This window comes from Hakea prostrata, chromosome 2 (genome assembly GCF_041222555.1).
Source record: "Hakea prostrata isolate BN-2017 chromosome 2, UWA_Hpros_2, whole genome shotgun sequence".
Taxonomy (NCBI): domain Eukaryota; kingdom Viridiplantae; phylum Streptophyta; class Magnoliopsida; order Proteales; family Proteaceae; genus Hakea; species Hakea prostrata.
The window spans coordinates 6306844-6330236 of NC_142601.1; the positions used below are offsets into that span (position 1 = coordinate 6306844).

The 23393-nt window shown below is 38.2% G+C and overlaps 1 protein-coding gene across 1 annotated transcript in view; it reads right to left on the reverse strand.

Annotated features, from left to right (window-relative positions):
• Positions 1–2839: 2839 nt before the first annotated feature.
• Positions 2840–23393, reverse strand: part of ELF6 (Zinc finger (C2H2 type) family protein / transcription factor jumonji (jmj) family protein) — a 31865-nt gene continuing 11311 nt past the window's right edge. Inside the window, exons 4-7 of the mRNA XM_089144018.1 lie at positions 16870–17020; positions 8779–9446; positions 6407–6847; positions 2840–6228 (exon numbers count right to left, since the gene is read on the reverse strand). Coding sequence (XP_089000144.1) covers positions 4388–6228; positions 6407–6847; positions 8779–9446; positions 16870–17020 — 3101 coding nt within the window. The 3' untranslated portion in view covers positions 2840–4387. The remainder of the gene's footprint in view (positions 6229–6406; positions 6848–8778; positions 9447–16869; positions 17021–23393) is intronic.

Genomic DNA, 23393 nt, shown 5'->3' on the forward strand with positions numbered 1-23393 from the left:
GCGCTACACAAGCTTGTAAAGAAGCAATCCGGATCCGAAGATTCATGGAAGAACTTGGGCACAAACACGAGAAGATTCTCTTGTATTGTGACATCGAGTGCCTTGCACATTGCAAGGAATCCAGCTTTTCATTCCGGGACAAAACACATAGAAGTACAATATCATTTTGTTTGTGAAGTGGTGGAAGACGGAAGGGTGGATATGCGAAAATCCACACGAAAGAGAACCTAGCAGATGCATTGACAAAAGCAATCAATACCGACAAGTTCATTTGGTGCAGATCCTTGTATGGCTTGATAGAGACATAGACAACATGGTGGTGGCAAGATAGAGCGGTGTGGAGATTGATTGGTTCTCAATCTAATCTCCAAGTGGGAGATTGTTGTAATATTAGTCCCACATCGACCGATGTGGGAATATGTGGAGAGGAAGAGGCTATAAAGAATGCCTCTTCCTTCTTCTTTAATCATCCCAAATATCTTCTCTCTTGGATATTTCTTTATTTATAGTGGAGTTTTCTCTCTTGCCCATATATTATTGTGTCTTTCTTTTCTCTTAGTTGTTATTATTGTGTTCTTCTTTTCTCTTATTTGCGATTGTTCTATTCGGTGGGTTCGGGGGGGGGGGGGGGGGGGGGGGGGGGGGGGGGGGGGGGGGGGGGGGGGGGGCCGAACACAACGAATCTTCGCTAGATTCTTTTAAATTTATTATGAGTGCATCTCAGTTGAGAGAGTTCATCAAAATAATTTTGAGATGAGTTACTAGATTAATTCGCTTTTGAGGTCTACGTGGTAGGATTTTAGCCCCTTGACACATGACATTCCTAGGGATCCGATGATTGGTAGCATTTTTATCTAGCTTGATCTTTTTGTGTTGGGAACATACTCAACCCCCTGATCATTTTCAGCTATCAAGCAAAAGTTTTGCTTTATCAATGTCACACCCCACCCAACTGGATGTGATATTACCTGAATACCCATAGGGGTGATACATTATAGGATCTAGGTTTACGATCAAATCCATAACACAACACGATATAGTCTAATCAAAGAGCAAGAAAAGATTAAAGTGATAAGTATTAAAATGTTATTACACTTATCCAACATTTGATATCACAGTCATCATCCTAAATTAGTCTAATTAAATCAATTATAAGAGTTTAACGAAAGATTGTATATCAGCGGAAGTCTAAGTTTTCGAGAAGGCTCAAAAGATTAAGTAGCACCTCATCTATCAGCTAGATTAGAGATGTAACACATAGATATAAGGACGGTCGATTGGGGTGGTTGGTCTATATCCGACTCCCCTCCCTTGCCCAAAATCAGGGTAATTTCGGAAATTTGTTTTTAAAACCCTATATCTTTGCTCTCTAACCTCATAAACGGGATTTTTGGTGTGTTTGGAGGTTGAGTTCATGGGAGAAGAAAAGAGGAAGGATCTTGGAGTCGATCTTGAGTGATTGAAGGTGCCAAAACGTGAATAAAAAAGGTAATCGTGTGTTGAGGCAAGTGTGTTCTACAAAACCCTTTTTCAAGCATTTTTCTTGGTATTTTGTGGATTGATTTGATGTATTGATAAAATTGGTGGGTTTTATTGGAATGGAATGCGTATTTCAACTCCCTTTTGAAGCTCTAAACCCCCCCCCCCATTTGCATCGGCTTCAAAATGAGCTCGAAATTGAGTGTTTTCACCTGTAGCCAAGGTGGGCGGTCGACTGGCCGGTCAACTGGGTGAGTGACCGGATGAGCCAATTGGCCCAGTGAGGCTGAGTTGCCGCTCGGTCAACCTGAGTCCAATTGATGTCCAATTCGATTTTCAATTAAAACCTAATTTAACCCTTTTGTTTTCTAGGTTAATTATGGGTTATTGACACTCTTTAATTGTGGAACTATTGGGCTTTGGAGACTAATTTATCAAGCAACATTTCATGTATGTTGTGTATTCTATATGATTGTAATTCATGTTATGATAAATGTCAAATATCTTCTTGTGAATTGCAAGAGACTTTGCACGGATAAATGGTAAGGTGATATTTTGTGTTTATCTATTATCCAACTCCTTTTGAATTATGGTTGTAAATGTGATGTGTTGCAAATTTGGGTGATAATGCATTGCATGTATATTAACTCGAAGTTGTGGTTCACCCACTGCCCCTGCCGCTTTTACTTTTGTCTAGTCATTTATGTGCATTATATTAGGTGTCTAAATGCATGGCTAGATTACCTTTTTGCATGCTCACTACCCTTTTCGGCATATGTATTGAAGCTGAGTGACCTGTGATAGCAGTGGCTTGGGTTTTGTGGGCGTCCAACAGAGGTATGCAGTCTATGAGGAGACACAAACCCATTGTTATCATGCAATATGTGGAGGGTTTGGGCCTGTTTCGAATATCCAGTCTATGAGGAGACAACAGAGGTATCAAGTCAATAACTTCTTGCTCTATTTCCCACATACAACACCAAATGTTGGTGTTGAATCCCCCAAGATTGTAGACCATACCAAGTCGGATTGCTTTGGTCTGAGTTGATTGAATCATTGCTAACTTGCGAATGACCTGAAGAACAGAGTTAGAAACAGAGCCGATCGAGTTGATCGGCGATCCGCCTCCGACAATCAAGTCAATGGAGTTTTGGAAGAATCAGATCTAGAGTTCCTGAGAATCTTAGGTTTGAAAAAACAAAAAGCGGGAAAATTGCAAACTAGCTTCACTGGTTCTTGAAATGACCCAACTCTGCCTTCGTCTCTTTCCTATTTATAAATCTTCTGTTGAGATCTTATTTGGACCGTCAAATGTTTATTTTTGGATCGACGTCCACCATTAGCTTTCAGTTTAATTCAGGGTTTGACTCCACATCGTTCTTAGACCATTTCCCGACCCGGTACAAACCGGTAATGGGTGATTTACCCATAACAGTTACAGATTTCAAATCAACCTGATGTCGATTGGGGTAAAGCTATTTGGACTTGATAGACCCATTTCGAAGGTCTGACCAACTAGCGTTCACGATTTGCATTGCGCTCAACATCATCCAAAGACTCTCAATCGCCTCTAGGCCGTCTAAACATTTCTTAGAGGGGAAGAGATATTTGCAGACACCTAAATTCTGTAAAAGCAAGTTTTGGATGACGCCATAAATCTCCTGTCTTAACTTATAATTATCTTTTTTAAACAAAACAGAATAAATGGTTGATGACTCATGTCTAACTACACATATTTTAAAAGCAAACTACTTTAACATCTTGCTACGAGCAGCAAATTGAAGTCGCCGGGTTTGGAACCCTTTGAAGATCTGCAGAGAATCATGTGTTTTTAAGCTATTGTTGGGGAATAGAACCTCTCTTCTATCTGCAATATATTTCTTAAAGACTGAAGAGCTTTACTATCAAAACCAATGGAGCTAGATGTAGCTCCCCTGAAGTATGATAGATTCACAGGAGGGGGTGCTCCAGCAGCAGATGTGCTCCATGGCCATGAGAGAGAGATCCTTTCGTTTGGTGGGAATTCATAGCTTTCTAACAAATTGTCAGTATTGGTAATTAAGAAGGCATGCAATTAGTGTTACACATACATTGATTTCTAAAGACAGAACTCAGAGTAAGCAAATATCTACAAAATGACCTCATGAACTCTATTTTCTTCCTAACTTAGTTAAAAAGGAGAGGATTGGGTAAACCACCAGCTTTCAGTAAGATAGCTGCATACAAACGGGCAAGGGGTTCTCATCCAGAGGGGCAGAAAAAATGGATGACACATACTAATACCTTAGAAACCCCCCAGCATCAATTAAGTATTCATATAGAAAAGATAATAAAATGATGGGTTACCTAACTGCAGTTCGTGACTCTACAACTAAAAGCACTTCTGATTGTCAAATGAATTTGAATTTCAATGTTCTCTCTTTTACCCCTTTTTTTTTTTTTTTGGGGTGGGGGGGGGGGGGGGGGTGGGAAAGGTTTCAAATTCCCAACTGATCAGAAGGGAGAGCTGAAAGAAGAAAACTAACACATGAAACAACAGCAGTGAAGCATCTGACAAACCTATGGCCATGGAAACAGGTCCTCGTCATCCTGCATGTGTCATCACGCCAATTTCTGTGCGAGACATCTCACTCTAACCTGTTACGGATGACCAATGCCCATTAAGGGAAAACAGAAACTACATGCATTTACCTCCTTGGAACACCTAGATCAAATATGTATACAATCCTACAAAATGCTGCCCTTCATAATCATACCTTCTTTTGGAACATTCAAGCTTGATGGTACCACCCAGAATCAAACGTTTCCGTCCTCTCCAGCACGTCCAAAACCAACCTTTCTACCTCTAATCTACACATTCATCATCCTTAACAAATCCCAGCCCCATGACCCCAAAAACGAATAAAGGTCAGCTCACATAATGCCCTGTTTTTCGTCTATGACGGCTGAAATCTGACACAAACCTGAAAGTAAGACCACAGCCAACCACCTTGCATTCGTAAGGTCGCTCTCCCGTGTGCACACGTAAGTGTTCAGTCCTTGCCCAAGCCCACTTAAAGGACACATTGCAACCCTTCCATGGGCATTTTAGGGGTCTCTCCTCAGCATGAACCCGCTGATGAAGCATCAAATACTTGTGGGAGCTGAATCGCTTCCCACACCCATCATGTGGGCACTGATTTCGCTTGTGCATCAACAGGTCAGCCTTTGTCTTGAAACTCATATGGCAGCCTTCAATGTCGCATCTCTGAGCACCCTTCACTTTGTTTTCTTTACAAGCAGCTGAACCAACCTGCTGCCTCCGCATCTTCTTCACTGCCTTCTCCTCCAACATTCCCTTGGTGTTGGGCCCAGTCCCAGAGACTTCAACTCTCCTAGTCCTTGGCCTCAATCCCTCGCATGGACTCTTAATAAATCCATTGCAACTATAATGATCTTCTGTCATCTCTATTTCTCTTTTCCTTTTATTTTCCTCTTTTTTAATTGGCCTGGGCTCCAAAAAAGAGGGGATATCTTCCACCTCCATATTGCTCAGGGTAGAATGAATCACCACTTCCTCTTCAGGTTCACCTACAGCTTGGATCTCCTCTGGCACTTCAGAATCATCAAGCATTGATATAGGAAGAATAAATCCAACAACAGAGTTGGACTTACCAGAAACATTAAGATCAGATCCAGTTCTGTTGCCAGTTTGGATATCTGGCTGCATTTGTGACTTATTTGGTGTCATACAATTGGAAGACTTGTCACTTGTCTTTGCTTCCTCTGCTTTTTCTTTAACAATTTTCTCACTTGGAATGGAAACTGCTGATGAAGTTAATTCTTTGGGGTCAGAAACCTGAGTAATTTCATTAGAACAATCACTCTTACTCATCTTGCTGGTTTCATCAGCAGACTTGTCATACTGCATTTCAGAATCAAGATGAGTTACCAACTTAAAAGCTTCAGCATCCACATTAGTTTCCTCAGCATTATGCTCACCTATCCTTGCTTCAAGAATTTTAAATAAGGAGCCACCATCAACCAAACCTGCAGCCTGAACAGGATCACAAACATCATGCATCTTATTGGCTTCATCCTTTTGCAGGATTTTTTGCAGTGTATTGGAGTTCTCAACAGTAGACAAAATATTCGAGGTGTTAAAACTTTTTCCTCCTTCCCTAATGAGACAGCATGTCTCACCCAAGTTTCCATCATTACTTGCTGAACCATCAGTTAGCACATCCCTTCTAGGATAGCCATGACGCCTACTAGCTTCCACAGTACCATTTGGATCAGCATGGTATTTTCTTCTTGAATATTGGATAATTTTATTTTCTGAAATGACCTTGCATCCACCTGATTGCCCCACTATCGTACCATTATTTTTTATTTGAGAGTTCTCAGATAATTTAGATTTACTTAGATCTGTTGCTGCCTTGCGATGTGTGCGAGACCTCCTGGACTGCCACTTTATGCTTGAAATGTCTGGACTTGGGTTCATTTCAGAAAACAATCCATCCAAGGTAAGTGCATGTTGTTCTCGGCTTGATGGACACATCTTTTTGAGCTTAACAAAGTAGTGGAGGTTAAGACCAAGTTTTGAAGTCCAGTCTTCCTGACATTCTTCTTTTTCTTCTTCATCTATTGAAACATTAATCAAGTTCAATTCTTCAATGGATGCACGCTCCAAGGAAATGTCTTTACAATTAAAGGGAGTGCCAATTTCTTCTGCTATGGCCAATGTGTGTGCCTTTATTTTAAGATAGTCTGCAATCAAATCACCAGGAAATTTTGTCACCTTTAACTACGTAAATAGAGAAAAAAGCAGATCTCAAATTCCAAAGCCCTATGGAAGTAAACTTTTTTTTTTTGGGGGGGGGTGGGGGGTGGGGTTGAGATAATAGCAAATCAAGGACCAGCAACTGGAAAAAAAAAAAAATTGCACCTGAATGGCAAATGATTAGTACATTTGCACCACCCTTTGAGTGCAACAACCGTGTAACCTCAAGAGTGTGCTGTAAACAGAAGACCCGTGGTCTAAGAAACCCATTAGATGTATTCCAGCATTTGTCAGCATGAATATCAGCCTTCTCTGTAGAAGGAATTCGCCTAACCTCAGGAACTCGTGAAGTTGAGGGACCAACATGTAGATCATGTGTTTGGGCAACTGACTGGTTGAGTTTGGCAATGGAAAATGTCCCAATTATGTGCCGATTTGAATTACTCTTTTTCAGCTCTCCAACATTTGTTGTTTCTGACAGTAAAGTAATAGCATCAGTTCCTAATTGGATATCCCTTCCTAAATTTGGGCCTTCACTTTTAGGAACATGATTCTCACTGTTCAATGACAATCTCTCCTGATTCTGATCTATACTACCTTCTGCATCTGCACAATATAAAATAAAAAAAGAACAATAGCATACTAATCAAATACTGTAGATATTTTATCTTATTACGGATTTTTAATTTTCATAATGCCCATAAGTTATAACAAAAAATTTTGCCAAAAAAGCAGCTGCTGTAACCAAAAAACAAAGTGATTATCGAAATAAATTTTTTGAGCAGCAGAATGAGGTAGTTTTTGTTGTGCTCAGATCGATGAAATTTATTTAATCAATGCTCCTGAAACTAGTACTCAGTGGAATACCTGTTTTACATACAGAAGAGTTATTTTTTGCATTATATATCTTGCATAGGTTTTGCAAATTCTTCTGCGCATATTTTTTGTGGTCTTTTGCCACTTTACAACACCTTTTGACACAATCTGGAATTCAAGACTCCCAAGTAAAAATAAACGTAAAAATTTTTGAGACAAATCAGGCCCTTAAGAGAAAGATGCATGAATAAAAATAAATTAAGCATTCACAAAGAGGAAGTGAGCCATTTCTGGAATTATAACTCAAGTTTTTAATGGAAATGAAATACTAATAGAAGACTTGCTATGTAATAGTAGCAACAGAGAGGCCTTATTACGCGGTTTAAAGTAAAATACATGAAGAGGATGTCTTCAACTAGTCTGGAACAACAGAAGCGCTTCTGGCCAGGAGAACCACCATTATTGTTCTTCGATTCGGTGAAATTTTGGGAGGACATTCCCAATTCATAGATCTATTAATTCCAGCAATCAATCAAGTGATTCTGCAACTATAAATTCCAACAGAAAACAAGACCTGGGACTTGGGAGACAGTTTCAGAACCAACCTGGTGACAGGCTTGGTTCCTGCAATAGTGGCAGTGTTGGGGCCAAATTTTTAGGTTATTTGTTGTCTCTAAGGTGAATTCCAGATCCCAGAAGTTCAAGCCAAAAAAGTTGATGCAAGAGAGATTGAATTCTCTACTGAAACCAATTACCCTAGAGCAGAACATGAAAGGAAATAATTAAATAACTAAATAAATAAAAGAAGGGAACAGAGGAAAGAAATAACAACGGATTAGGAAGAAAAAGATAAAGAGTCTACATATGTCAAAGCAACAGCCAGGTGATGCCTAGACGTCCAGTTGCCTTATCCACCTTGTTGGTGTTGCCTTTATTTTAACTTTCTACAATGCCTAGGATCGCCTAGGTGATGGGAACTACGCAAATGTAATCAATTTTCTGGTCAAAATGCAATTGAGTAGTATACTCTCTTACCTCACTTGTGCATTTAAACTTGTGAAATACAGATAAACATGCATTTTTACTCTAATGAGAGTACAATATTAAGCATTCCAACAAAGGTGAGGCAAGATGTGGAGAATATAGAAAAACAATAAAACTCGTCTAGATCTCAGTTTGACCACTATTCTGTAAATTTGGTCCAAGTTTAGTGTTCAATCAAGCAACCCTTTGTGAGTTCCAGTGGTTCTACCTTAAGTTTCTACTTCTATTACGTTAACTTATAATTTCTGCTCTTGCTTATTTCTCTAAACCTAACCATCAACTTTCTTTGATATTCTAACCTAATATCCCTCCCATCAGGACCTCTATTCTATATTAGTCTCATCCTATCAGATACATGGTTTACTATTTCTAATCCCATATGGTTTCTTCCATATTTCTCAGATATAGGTTCCATAGGATTCTGGTTTCTGTAAATTTCCAAGTGTTTTGCTTATGAATTGCCCATACTCACTGCAGGATGTAAAGTATTTTTTTTGTATCTTTTCTCCATCTGAATGCATATATGTTAGAACCATCTGACTGAGTCTAACCCAGTGACTAGTGGACACTGAGGCTTGAGTGATATCCTAAATAAAGTAACTACTATCTCTAATATGCTAATGATCTTCCATTTCATTCTGAAATAAAATGACACAAAATAGACAAGATAATTGTACCTGTAGCTTCCAACAAATGTTTTCCTTGATCCTGGAACTTTGTAGGACTTAAAACTCCCAAAGCTTCCTGAAGCAATTGACCATCTGCAGCAAAGAGTTCTTTCAATGCCCTCTCAGAAGGTTGTACTACAGACATAAATGGAAAACCAAGAATACCACAGGCCACACATGCCAGTGTTCCAGAATCAACATGTAAACCACATGGCAAATCATCATCATCGACATACAGTTCTGCAGTTTCCATATACGATCTGGTTTCATCTACCGGATTATTGGAAATATTCTCAGGCTTGCAATCAACAGAGGATGGTTTTCCACTTGCAATACTAGCAATGTTCGCAGCATCATTGTGAAGAACATTCTCTAGAATATCTGTTCCCTTATCAGACTGGGAGATCTCCGTGCTTCTCTCATCAACCACTAAATTAGGGGCATCAGGAGATGTGGATAAAGAAAATGACTGAGGATCCTTACATGAGGCAGGCAAAGACTCAGGATCCCATAGCACAGTATGGTAAGCAGGGTTTATTTCCAGAAGTGCTGATAATATAGTATTTCCATAAAACATATCATCTATAAATGCTTTCTTCACTAGTAGCTCTCTTTCTTCCTTCTGACGATCTCGTAGACGGGAACTCCGTGCCCCTGGAAGTAAGGCTCTAGGTACTCTGACATGAAAATAATTCCAGCAGATTCAAACTGGAGAAGTACATGATCAGGGGCCAACTTTAAATGTTGGACACCACAATAACAGAAAATAATCTGAGGCACATGGGCAGAAATATATTTGGAAGGATGCATCAATTCAAACTTATAAAACAACTTCACTCACAGAATCTCCACTCCATAAGCTATATACAAAATTATTTAAAGTCAACACAAAAGAAGTTTCCTGCATCCTATTCATTTTTTATCGATATATTCAGCATTCATAAATAATGATATGTTCAAAATGCATTAGCACTTATTGAAACCTTTTCCCTGAGATGGTCCCATGTTCACTGGACCATTGGATGACTACAAGATCTAAAAGTACCAGATTGTCAGATACTCTGACTTGATTTGTCAGAAGGGTAGTGAGAAGAACCCCAGTTCAATAGGCATTATTAGAATTTTTAATCAAATCCTGGCTCTTGATGTGATTCAAGAAAGGCCCTGGACAATGAGTGTAATGTAAAAAATAAGCACTCCCTCGAGTGATGCAGGATTGAAGAGTTATAAAATGAAAGAGGAAACGAAAAGATCATCAATATTGTTGATAAAAAAATATATATTCACCAAATAAATAAATAAATAAAAAGTAGGACAACTTCCATAGTTCAGTCAGTCCTCCTTCCCCCAAGGTGAGGAACTCCATCCAGCTGTGCTCAGTTCAATAGGATTTAGGCTCTGATAACCCCAAAAAATTTAGAAGTTCAAGAACAAAATAAAATTTAGAGGGGGAAAAAAACCGAGTAGATTCCTACCTAAAATATAACATCACGTCCCCTGTGAAACACTTTCAAGCTATATCATGCTATGTCAACAGGAACTTAGGGAGATAGGAAATGGATCCTGATTCAGCGACACTCTAGTGGTGGGATCACCGACCACCAAGCCAATGTTGGAAACCAAAGCCTAGATTGAACCTGCCAAACCCACATCTCTTCTCTAATAAAGGCTGCAGTGCTTTACTTATCCATTTGGTGTTTCACCTAGTAATCTTTTATTACTTTTATCTTATCGTGTTTGCTTTGAGTAGAGTATGTAAGAAAAAGGAGGAAAATGAGTTAAACTTAGTTTGGATGTTAGGAATAGTTTGATTTTTCCTTTTTATATGCAAGCATATACCCATCGTTGAGATTGGAATACCAAAAAGTTCAGTTGGGTTCACAAGCAGGTACACTCTTCTTGCCATCTTCTATCTCTGCTTCTCTCATCCCTTCCTTAGCTCAGTTGGAGATCGCATTCTGTTATTTCCCCTCTTTCTTGTTTTTTACTATTGACTACTATCATCATCTCTTGTAAGCCTGCTCTGTTAGACTGTTACAGGTAGTATTCTTGGCAGAGTAACATTTGAGTAAATTCTTTGATTATTAATCTATTGATTCTGAAATTTGGGTGCTAAGACCTTATCTAGGGTGCACAAGTTCTAAATCCTTGAACCCACCAACTTTTTTTCTGCCATGAGGCTCTCTTCTGGATCAAGGCGGATCCTGTACCATTGCTTGCCGGTTTCAGTACGTCTTAGGTTGCTCTTAGATACTTTGGAGAAGCTGTCCAGCCTTAGAAACACAAACCTGAGAGGTAAATATTAATTTCTATTTCCAATTTCTACTTCTGTACCCTCTAAAAATCCCCAAACCCTAAGCTTCCCCATTTTTATTTTTTCATTTTTGGACAACATGCTGGTTCAGACCCATTTGGTGATCTGCAATGGTGAGCTTCAATGAGGACAGTAGAAGAATGAGAAGAAAAGGGAAGGGGAACTCACATGTAGACACACAGACACAGTAACACAGACACAGACACAGACACAGACACACACCCACCCACCCACACACACACACACACTCACTCACTCACTCTCTAACACAAAGCATCACAACTACAATCTCAATAATGTAAACTTCATAACAGAGTTCACTCTATGATTACAACGAATAAATAATCAATACCCTTGCATAGGAATAGTAACCTATATAAAACAAAATCCAACAAGAATAAAAATCTAGCATATTCAGCTAATGCTAAGAAAGGAAAACTACCAAGATGTTCCTATGTAATCTACCCAAACAATAAGAATACGTAAAAGACTTAACTTATTACTAAACTATTCCAGCCCATGTTGGACCAAAAACCTTTGGACTGGTTTTGTTTGGATTTTTGTTTCCAAAACTGACAATACTTACCAATCATGTCCAACTGCATCACAGTCTACCAAAACCCTTCAGCGGTCCAAATACACCACTAATATTCATTCAAAATCATCCCACAGCCCCCAAAGATGTATCCCACACTCAGTCATCAGTTCCAGCCCATATTTAGATTGGATAACCCTCCATGGTCAGAAACTCAATCTGAACCCCTTCCCCAAATTCCAACTCTAAATCCTAAATCCCAAAGTCTCCATTTATTCAAAACCTGAAACCCTAATCCCAAATTGCCGGAATAAAACACCAAAACCGCAATAATACCTTAAAGCTTCATTATTAGCTTCCCATCCTCAATTACCCCAGAACCCTCAGGCAAACCTAAACATAGACCTAACCCTATGTCCCTATCTCCCAATTTCATAAAACACTAATTGACGCTACCTGAATTGGCTATTCCATACAAGATCCTTTGTAATTGGCACCTAGTTGATCCCTTCAACCTAGGGCTACATCACTCCTTTGATTCTGACATTCCATTCTGTTATTTACAATCTCTTCCATTGTCCCTCTGTTCTTGTTTCTAATTATCTACCAACTATTTTCACCACAAACCATAACTCTGTTTGGGGCACCAATGATTAATCACTTATCTAACGGTTCTGAATTATGGGTCAACCCTAGGAGACCCAAGACCTAGATCCTTACCATCAACTTTTTTTCCTACAGTGAAGTTTCTCATCAAGACCAAGATTACTCCTCCAACTATGGCCTACCAGGACACTAATCCTAACATTTTGAGTCAAATGGAGGCCTTACCAGGAAGCTCTTTCAACTAAAACCTACTCTCATTTCCGCCTATGGTTTGGGGGATCTGGTTTAGCCCTTGATTGAAGAGGTTCAGCTAGCCCAGCTATTAGGAGCTTAACTCAAAAAAAATAAGGGTTTTGGGCTTAAGATTTTAGGCTACTTTATTGGGATACATAAGATCATAGGTTATGGTGGTTAAAAAACTTTGGAGACATTTAGAGTAATGGGGTATATGAATAGATAGATGAGGCAGCTTCAGAGATGCTAACTAGAAAGTTAGGACCCGTTTGAGAAGTCACTGAGAAACAGTTTCTGGTGTTTCTTGCTTTGAAAAAAAAAAAAAAAAACTTCGGCAAAAAACTGCTTGATAAAATTGTTTTGTTTATGGTGACTTCTGCAACAAAAATTGAAATTTATGAAAATTTCTGCATTGAGAAACATTTTTGATGCAACTACTGTTTCTCGAAGCAAAAGTTGGGTGTACTGGTTTAAGTGAAACAATTTTAGAGAACGGCATTCATGGAATTTGGCATCCTATACATAAGAATCCTGCTCAAACCTTCTCATACTGTGCATAACTCTTTCATTCGTTGCTTCTTCAATCCTAAGATAGGGAGGGATCATTCGATTCTTCATCCTCTCTATCTATGATGGCCAAAGTTCCTCTTCATCTTACTATCTCTGATTATGTGATAAAAGCTTACTAATACTATTTCTGCTTCCAAAAGCAAGTTTCATAAAGAAATTTAGAAGCCTATAAAAAATGTTTCTGCTTCTAGAAACATCCCAAACTGTTGGTGTTTCTCGAAGCAGATTCACTTGGTGGATTGTCAAACGGATGCTTACTGGAATAGGGTGAAATTTGGAGAGAATGTAAACCATGATATATGGGGATGGTCCCTAAAGTATGGTCTGATGCCCACATCTCATTATATTATTATTATTTTTAATATTGTGTTGGTATGCTCTAATACCCTAAATTAATAGTGACATTTGGACCCTTGGTCTATAACTGGGTTGAAACTTATTTTCGTCCGTTGGTCTCTTGTACGGCGAAATTACACTAAACTCAATGACCATCATAATTTTCTACACCCGGTAGTACTAAAAGGTTAACCTCGAAGTAGATCATAAGGTGGGCCCACAACTCTCTAATTAAGGCCCATTATTTTAATTTTACTATATAAATGATATTATATGTGTGTTGAACAATGATTTAGATGATGAAATGTGGTAAGAGAAGAGGGTGCAGGAGAGTGGTATCATGAGATTGAAATTGGAGGGTTGTGGTGATTACACCTACCAAGAATACGTGTCACCATGAAGAGAGATAGAAATTGAGATGCCAAGAAAATAGGAAAAGTAAGTTATAGGTGTCACAAGGGAAGGAATAAGAAAAAAGAGTGACACCTAAGTGTATACGTGTCCCCCATATTATCATTAGTAAAGTGATTAAGTAATAAAATAAAGGAGAAGAGGTGTAGTGTGTTGACACCTAGCAAGGAGGGTGTCAACAGTCAACTTAGGTGTCAACAAGAGAAAGAAAATTAGAAGAAAGTAGTAGACATTTGAAAAAATTTGAAAAAAGAAAAAAATTGTTATTTTATGTGTTAGTCGGTTTGCAATCCTTATAAATAGGAATGAATCTTCCCATTTGTAGGGTGTAATTTTTTGTATAGATCATAGAGGTAGGGATTTTTGCATGGATAAAGAAAGAGAAGAGAAGAATTCATTTGGAAGAGAAAGAGAGAAAATTTGAGAGACTGAGAGAAGAAGTTGTGGTTTGGGGAGAGAGAGAGAGAGAGAGAGAGAGAGAGACTAAAAGTGCAAAAGTAGTACAAGGATATCAAATCTTCTCAGCATTGGGAATTTCAAGGACTTGTTCATATAAAAACAAGCATCCAACAAAGGTCAAACGATAATTATGGTAAAGAAGACATCTGGTTGAAAGAACAGGAACAAACCGGCATATCTATGAGTATTATGATTCATTCCATGTTATCTACAATTTTACCGTATTTTAACTATCATGACTCGTTTGAAAGATTTATGCATTATGATGCATATGATATATACAATAATATTTTATTAAATAATCAATTGTTTCAGCATATGATTATTCTATGCATGATTTATGTGCATCCATACAATTGTTTTACAATTTTTGTTATAATTTAATCATCCAGTGGAATTCTTTAGTGATAGATTATTTATTATTCTTGCATTGTTAATGATTAAATGAAAAGTTTAATAAATACAAGATTGAAATTGAATAAAAGATATTGTGCTGACAAGCACTGCCTTTGTAAGTCCTGTTTGTTAGGCATTGTGGATAGAGTTCAAGTGAAAAGATAAGGTCTAATCCAATGATAGTAGACTATAAGGTGTACATGGCCTTGTGCCTAGAGCCCCAGATAATGAAACCACTTTGGTGGTGTACAGGTAGCCACTTCGGTGGTGTAGAGTAACCACTTCGATGATTTAGAGAGATGTACTTCCTCCATGGATCTGCTTAGGCTTATGACCATAATGAAAGAGAAAGAGAAAAGAGAAAAATTTTAAGAGTTAGAATATTATATTTTGAAAATGTTTTTCAGAATATATATTATGAGACTGAATGTTTTTTATTACAGCACATGCAATGACACCTATTTGGAAAAGATCGAATATTTTATTCTGAAAATATGCATGTCTTGTTTTAAACCTGTATGTAACATGATTGTTTTATAACATTCATTGGGCTAGTTTAGCTCATACTCAATTATCATGTACAAACAAACAGCCAAAGAGCAAGGGTAAAGGCATAGCAATCCAAGAGTAGGATTGAGAGTCGAGGTCTCTTTTGATTGTGCTAGCCATTTGAGTTCAAAGGACAGCTATATTTAAGTATGTATTTTAAGGGTTTGTATAAGACAATAAATGTTTAGTTAGTAGTTGGTGGTTTTGAAATACGGATGACTGTACTTAATGGTAAATATAATAGTTGTAGTTGCCATTAGATGATCCATTCTTTTGAGTTTTTACCCTCTCTTAATAGATTAATGTTTCCTCTATGGTTATTATGATATTTTCCTTGTATTTTAAAAGAATGGTTAAAGATAAGTAATTGCCACATCACCCTGTTGGATTTAGGTGACGTGGGCTCCAATTGACCTTGGTAAGTGGGGACGTGAGATTGGAATGGTTATAACGTCCAGATAGGTGTAGATATGATTTTGAAATTTGGGTTTATTTGGGAGTACAAAATAAAAAATGTAGTCAGCTTTGGGGAATTTACAAGGTTAGAAGAACAATTGGAGATAAGAAGATTTGATCTAGTTAGAAATTCAAGTAGCAAGAAGGAGAAGGAGAAGATATTGCATATGAGAAAGAAAGAGAGAGAGAGAGAGAGAGAGAGAGAGGGGAGATGCTATGTCAAGGTACCTCATCAGCAGCGATAAATTAAAACTCAAAATGCAATTCATCAACTCATAGCTCCACAGAACAATTACATCTCATTTATAGCCACATTGCTGACATAGTTTCAAACTCAACTAGGACTCAAAATTAGAAACTGGATCCAAAATAGACTCCTATGGTAAAACGAATAGGTTTAACCCAATCCTCAACCTATAAGGTAACCTAAACTAACTAGAAAATTGAAACAGTGAAGGAAATAGATTCAAAAGAAGACTAACTAAATCAAATAACGAAATCCGGTTTTCCTACTTTCCACCCATATTTTAGGCTCATCAAATTGCTCAATTATGAAATAAACCCATAGAATAAAGGCCAAATACATGTATGATCCAATCCTAGACTTTTCCTAAGGAAAGAAGCCCAAACTGGTGATAATTCTGCATCAGAGTTTAGATGTTAAAGATGATTCGGTTTCTCCCCCTTCTTGAATTCTGATTTCTTCCCCATTGGTTTGCTTTTTGTTACTTATTTTATTCTGTAAAATAGCATCCTCTTTTATCTTTCATCTCTCAACCATTTTATCTCACTTATATGTTCTCTTCTTTATCCCTAAATAGACATTATTAAGAGTCTAAAACTCTATTTATTCAGTCCTGCCACTCCCATATAAACTTCAATTATTTTACTGTTTATTTGAGCTTTTGACTGTGGGTGCACAGTGATTCCAAATAGGATCTAAACCCTAGGAATGGAAGCAAATTTTCTGCCTGTGACAGGCCCAAATGCTTGTTTTGCCACCTCTGCATTCATGATAAGAAATATGACGACATTAGGGAATGGAATACAAAGCAGTACAAGTAGTTAAGGATGCTCTGCACGCAGAATGCTCATGGTTCTGATTCTAATAACAAGATACATCATATATGATAATAATATTCGAAAAAACAGAGAAGTTACTTAAAAAAAACTGTAGGTTGATTTCAATCCACATTTTTATCATTGAAGGCATGGAAAAAGACTTTAAGCTGACCTTGGAACAAATGACATAGTCAACAAGTACAACAGCTGCTGATGGGAAAGCATGGGAAGATAATTCATAGCAGCTCTACGCACGGCAGCATCCTTTGCTACCTTGAGCCATTGTGGAGTTCCAAAATTAGCAGCTTCCCCGCAGTTAAAACCTTCTCCAAGGGAAGCAAAGGGTGTAACAATCCAACATGTTAAACATTTCAACGAAAAACTTAAAAAAAAAAAAAAAAAAAGAATATAAAAGGACCCCCACACTCCAAAAGAAAGAACTACAGTCAGTCTGGCAAACACAATCGAAATCTCCATTAACATGCTGATATGGTTAAGATTGTCCCAATTAGTCAACCAGGGGTCCAGGGCTTAGAAGATTTTGCCCATGGTGGGGTTCCATAGACCTTAGGCTTCTTATTTCGGGTTAATTGCGCATAATGTGGTTGGAACGTTAGTAGATAGGATTAGTCGTTAAAATCAGTGTTTAAGTTAGATTAGGAAACTTAACTAGCTAGATAGAATTCTATTTGATTTTAATTACTTTATTGTAGCTTTTGGAGTGATTAGGAGTTTTTTAGAGTCAAATTAGGAATTTTAGAAGGTCTATATGTACGTATATATCCCCATCAATTATAAGCGATTAGAACAAAGAAAGTGTTGAAAACATGGACTGAGGTTTCCTAATTAGAATAGGATTATGTTTCCTCATAAGTCTAGAGTTTTATTTCTATATTTTTTTTTCCTACTTAGTATAGGACTTAACTAGGTTGTAACTATAAATACCCTATTGGGGTCTTGTGAATAATATACTTTTAGAGGAGCAATTCCTCACATTACAACATGGTATTAGAGCAAGGTTTTGTTTTCATCCTACAGAGGTGCTGTAGAAATTTTGTTTGAAGTCGCTATTCACGTGTTTGTTTTCTTTTCGGGTATAGTGAAACTATATATTGGGTGATTAAGTGCATGTCTAGGAAAATTTTGTCTAAGGAGTCTGGTATTTAAGCGGATCGGTTGTGTCCCTCCAGCCTTTCCTGGAAATTTCCTGGTGTACTTTGATTCAACAATATACTAATTGGAGGTAACCGAGGAGATCTTTTCACGGGAATTAGTGGGGTATTTTGAATATTTGTTTTCATTTCAAAGTTCAGTTTTTCTGCAATTTGCAACAATTTTAGGAGACTTTTTCGTAAATTTTGAAAAAGTTCAGGGACTTTTTTAATTTCTCCTTGCAATTATGGCTGATCCCATATCTCCTTTATCTGATAATTTTCGCCCTCCGTAAGTGCGTATTGTGGAAGAGCGTCATACAAAGGACAAGTGTGGGTTGTGGACGTCCAACAAATTCCCGTGGGAGGTGAATGGAATCAGGGCAGCAATCAAACATCTACAAATCGCTGTTCGACACCCCGGTACTCCAACACCTCTTTCCTCGATGAGCTCCAACACTTTCTCCAATTGATGTCCAGACTTGACTCATCTTCTCCAGTACAGACTTCCAGTACGAGTATAGCCTTTGTCATTGATCCCTCTGTTGATCCACAAATCCCCATAGGTATTTTTGGTTGTCACAATGTCAATTTGACTTATCACTCTTGGTAATCGACTCTGGGGTAACCGACCATATGACAGACTCATCTACTTTGTTTCATACTTATTCATCTGTCCCTATTGCTCAGGATGTTTGAACGGCTGATGGGTCTCTATCCCCTATCTCTGGGAAAGGATCTATTATCTCTTCGCCTTCTCTTACCTTATATAATGTCATGCATCTTCCTAAGTTTTCGGTTAATCTTTTATCTATTAGTAGTCTTACTCGTGATATGAACTGCAAAATAACTTTCTTTCCTTCTCATTGTGTGAGGACCTGGAACAGGGCTTACGATTGGCAGTGGTAAACAGAAAGGGGGGCTCTACTTAATGGATGGGTCCCCATCAACTCTTTCTACGGTCTCTAGTTCCACCTCCCCTGCACTTTTTACCTTATTACAGTGGCATAGTCGTCTTGGCCACGTTCATTTACCTATTTTGTCCAAATTATTTCCTGATCTGATTAAAAGGTGCAATTTAAATGATTTTTATTGAGGCATGTATTTTGGCCAAACAGACCAGGCATGTTTACCCTATTTCAGATAATCGTAGTAAAATTCTTTTTTCAGTCATTCACTCTGATATGTGGGCTCGGACCGTGTCTGTATCTGGTCATAGATGGTTTGTTACCTTTATCAACTGTTGTACTAGGACCACATGGGTTTACTTCACCAAAAAAGTGACGTTTTCTTGTGCTTTCAAAATTTTCATAATATCATTAGGACTTAGTTCCGTTATCCGTACGAAGGATTTTGATTGTCACCCCAAACTGAGTACTTGGGTGGCTCATTCCCTTCCTACTTAGCAAACTATGGCATCATACACCAAACTAGTTGCGTCGACACTCCACCTCAAAATGGGGTTGCCGAACGCAAGAATAGACATCTACTTGAGGTAGCACGTTCCCTCATGTTTTCTATGCATGTGCCTCCTCGGTTTTGGGGTGAAGCCGTTCTTACTGCGGCATATCTAATTGACCGAATGCCTTCCCGAGTTTTAGACCAACGTTGTCCCCTTGAGGTTCTTTTAGGTACAACAGTCTTTATAGTCTCACCTAAGGTTTTTGGATGTGTTGCCTTTGTCCGAAACCACCATGTTCATGGAAAGTTAGATCCTCGTGGGTTAAAGTGCATTTTCTTGGGTTATCCTCCTACACAGAAGGGGTATAATTGTTATCATCCTAGTTCTCGTGGTTTTTTCATCTCTATGGATGTTGTGTTCCAGGAACAAATTCCCTTTTTTTTTCCTACACCTCTTCAGGGGGAGAGTTTTAGTGAAGAGGTTCCAATGTTGATTCCTCATTTCGATATTTCTCTTGAGATTCTTACAGATGATCCTCCTTTAGAAGATAGAATGACCGGACATGAACAGCTGGTGGATGATATACAGGGGGAGACTAGACCTCTGAAGACCTATCAAAAAAAGCAACAAGTGACCCCTTTTGAACCAAGTCAGTCAAAAGCTTTGGTTCCTAGCCCTGAACAATCCGTTCTTCCAATTGAGTCTGTCTTTGACCCTTCTTCTAATCCTACTTTAGACTTACCAATTGCATTAAGAAAGCAGCCTCGAACTTGCACCAAACATCCTATTTCTAATTATGTTTCATATCAGTCTCTATCTCCGAATTTCAAAGTTTTATTTCCTCTTTGTCCTCTACTTCTATTCCTAACACTTGGCAGGAGGCATTATCTCACTCAAACTGGAAAGAAGCTATGGATGAGGAAATGCAAGCTCTGGAAAAAAACAAAACGTGGGACTTGGTGACTTTGCCAATAGGAAAGCGGATTGTAGGGTGCAAATGGGTGTTTGTGATCAAGTACAAGGTAGATGGGACTGTTGAAAGGTACAAGGCAAGATTGGTGGCCAAAGGTTTCACTCAGACTTACGCGTTGACTACCGGGAGAAATTTGCCCTGTTGCCAAGATGAACACAGCGTACTATTATTTCATGTGCAATTAATAAAGGGTGGGTTTACAACAATCGATGTAAGAATGCATTTTTGCATGGAGAACTCCAAGAAGAGGTATATATGGATATACCACCCGGGTATTCTACTCGGAGGCTTATAGGAAAGTGTGCAAGTTAAAGAGGGGTTTATATGGGCTAAAGCAATCTCCAAGAGCGTGGTTTGAAAGGTTCCATAAGGCAATGATATCTAATGGCTATAAGCAGAGCAATGCAGACCACACTTTGTTTATTAAAAGAGATGGTTGCCACACTACTATACTTTTAGTATATGTGGATGATATTGTGAACACAGGCAGTAGTGAGGATGAGATTTCAGCATTAAAGACTTTTTTGGGAACTGAATTTGAGATCAAAGATATGGGAAAACTAAGATATTTCCTAGGTTTAGGTTGGCATATTCTACTAGTGGTGTATCTCTATCCCGGAGGAAGTATACATTGGATCTTCATGAGGAGCTGGAATGTTAGGATGTAGCTCGAGACTCCTATTAAGCCTAACCTATACTTGAAGGCAAAGGAAGGAGAACCAATTGACAAGATAAGGTATCAAAAATTAGTGGGAAAGTTGATCTATCTATCTCACACTAGACCTGACATCACATTTGCAATTAGTCATGTTAGCCAGTATATGCATGATCCCTATTCCTCACATTTGGATGCAGTATATGCATGATCCCTATTCCTTACATTTGGATGCAGTATATCGAATCTTGAGATACTTGAAGACTACTCCAAGAAAAGGAATTTTAATTTCAGCTCTGGACATTTGAAGATTGAGGCATATCGGATGCAATTGGGCGGATGTCCGTGATAGGAGGTCTACCTCGGTATTGTGTATATGTGGGAGGTAACCTTGTGACTTGGAGAGTAAGACGCTTGTAGTTGTGCGGTCCGGTCGAGGCTGAGTTTAGGCGTTGCTCAAGGCATTTGTGAGATATTATGGCTTAGGGCTGCTTCAGAGGTTGGGACGATTTGGAAGTTCTTATACGGTTATACTCGGATAGTAAGTCAGCAATCAGCATAACTCATAACCCGACAACATGATAGGACTAAGTATGTGGAGATTGGCGACATTTCATCAAAGAGAGCTTGGGTGGGCTGATCCATAACACCTTTGTTACTTCAAGCGGCACGGCTGTGTGCTCACAAGGCTTGGCCGAAGATATTCAATTACATTATGGCAAGTTAGGCATGATAAATATCTATGCTCAAACTTGAGGGGAGTGTTGAAACATGGCGAGGTTTCCTAATTAGAATAGGATTATGTTTCCTCATAAGTCTAGAGTTTTATTTCTATATTTCCTTTTCCTGCTTAGTATAGGACTTAACTAGGTTGTAACTATAAATACCCTATTGGGGTCTTGTGAATAATATACTTTTAGAGGAGCAATTCCTCACATTACAACAGAAAGACATTTTATCGGAATTTTGGTTGTGTTAAGTATTGCATACAAGATTGATACCCCAAGCCTGATTTCTACTCTTCTTCTCATGATGTGAACACAAAGACCTTCCCTTGGCCGAAACCCTAAGTGGTGCCCCAAGGATGGCTCCAAGAAGCCACCCTAACTTGGCCAAACCCCCGTTGGGGGTTTTCTTAGACTTTTAAATAGATTGAATTCGGCTCGGATACAACTCTATCCGAATTCGATCTAATAAGCAAAACCGCTATCCAAATCCGATCCGATATCCAGTGGAAATTTACAGAAGGTATCCGAATTCGAATCAGGAATTTTTTTCGGATATCCAATAATAATCCGATCTAATAAACTATCTGATTAGTGATTGCAAATTGTCTTTTTCTTTTTTTATTTATTTTCTGATTTCCAATTTCCGATTTTCAGGTTACCGATTACCGGTTTCCAAATCTGATTATCAGCAATTTTTAGAGAAAAAGATGTTCAATACTTTACTATAATTGGATAAATTTTTATCCGGATATTATCCAATCCAATAAACAATTATCCAAATCCGGTTGCTTATCAAACATATACGGATATTTTCCTGTGAGAAAAATTTTGGGTTCTGACACCCTTAACCAAATATGAATTCAAATTCAGAGGCGGAATTTTGACTATCTGTTTATAGGTCTAGGTAGTTTAAGCATTTTGCCCCCCTTTTCTCGGAATTATTTCCAGAATATTTCAAAACTCTATTTGAGTTCAAATACCTTAGTTAAGTTGAGTTCGAATTGGTTTAGGGAGTTATGTTTTGATTCAAAGTTGTTTGGTTGAGTCTTAGGTTATCTTAAATTGGCATGTGCTTATTTAAGTTAACTTGAAGTCCAATTATTAGCATGTCTTTTAGCAGATTCCAAATCAACAGTTGAGGTCTTTAAGTAATTGGATTCCAGTTCAAGAGTTTGGTCAAGTGGCTAAGTTAAGAGTCTTTGAAGGCTATAAATACCCAAGTATCCTATGTAATTTTTCAGTTTTGATGATTAATAAAATTGTTGAGTTTTGGATCAGGGTTTCCTAGTTGAGGGGGCCCTGGTTGAGTAGAATTGTTCAAGTTCAAGCTTCTTCTTCTCCATTCCAGCAGTTTACAAGCAATTATCAAGCAACCAACAATCATTCACAGCATTCAAGTAAGTAAAAGAAGCCCCCAACCCCTTTCCCTGCCTCCTCTCTCTCCAGCAGACCCCACCTCCAGTTAAACCCTTAATCCCCAACCACTTTAGCCTCCTTCCCCTCCACTTAGGATCGCACCTAGCCCTAGGATCTAGTCCTATAGTTACTTCCCCAATTCAGCCCAGTTTCCTTGGTCTGGAAAAATCCTGCACTTCATCTTCTTCCTTAGAAAATTTTGCAGATTATAATTTTTTGAAATTTGATTCTGTTTTAAGTTCTGTTCACATTCAAACATTCTACAGTCCAGATCAATCAAATTCAATTCTGAAGATGCAGAACAGCAATAAAATCAGTTCCGAAAACTGCAGAATAGAAGCCTATTTCCTCTTCCTACCCTAAATTGAAAT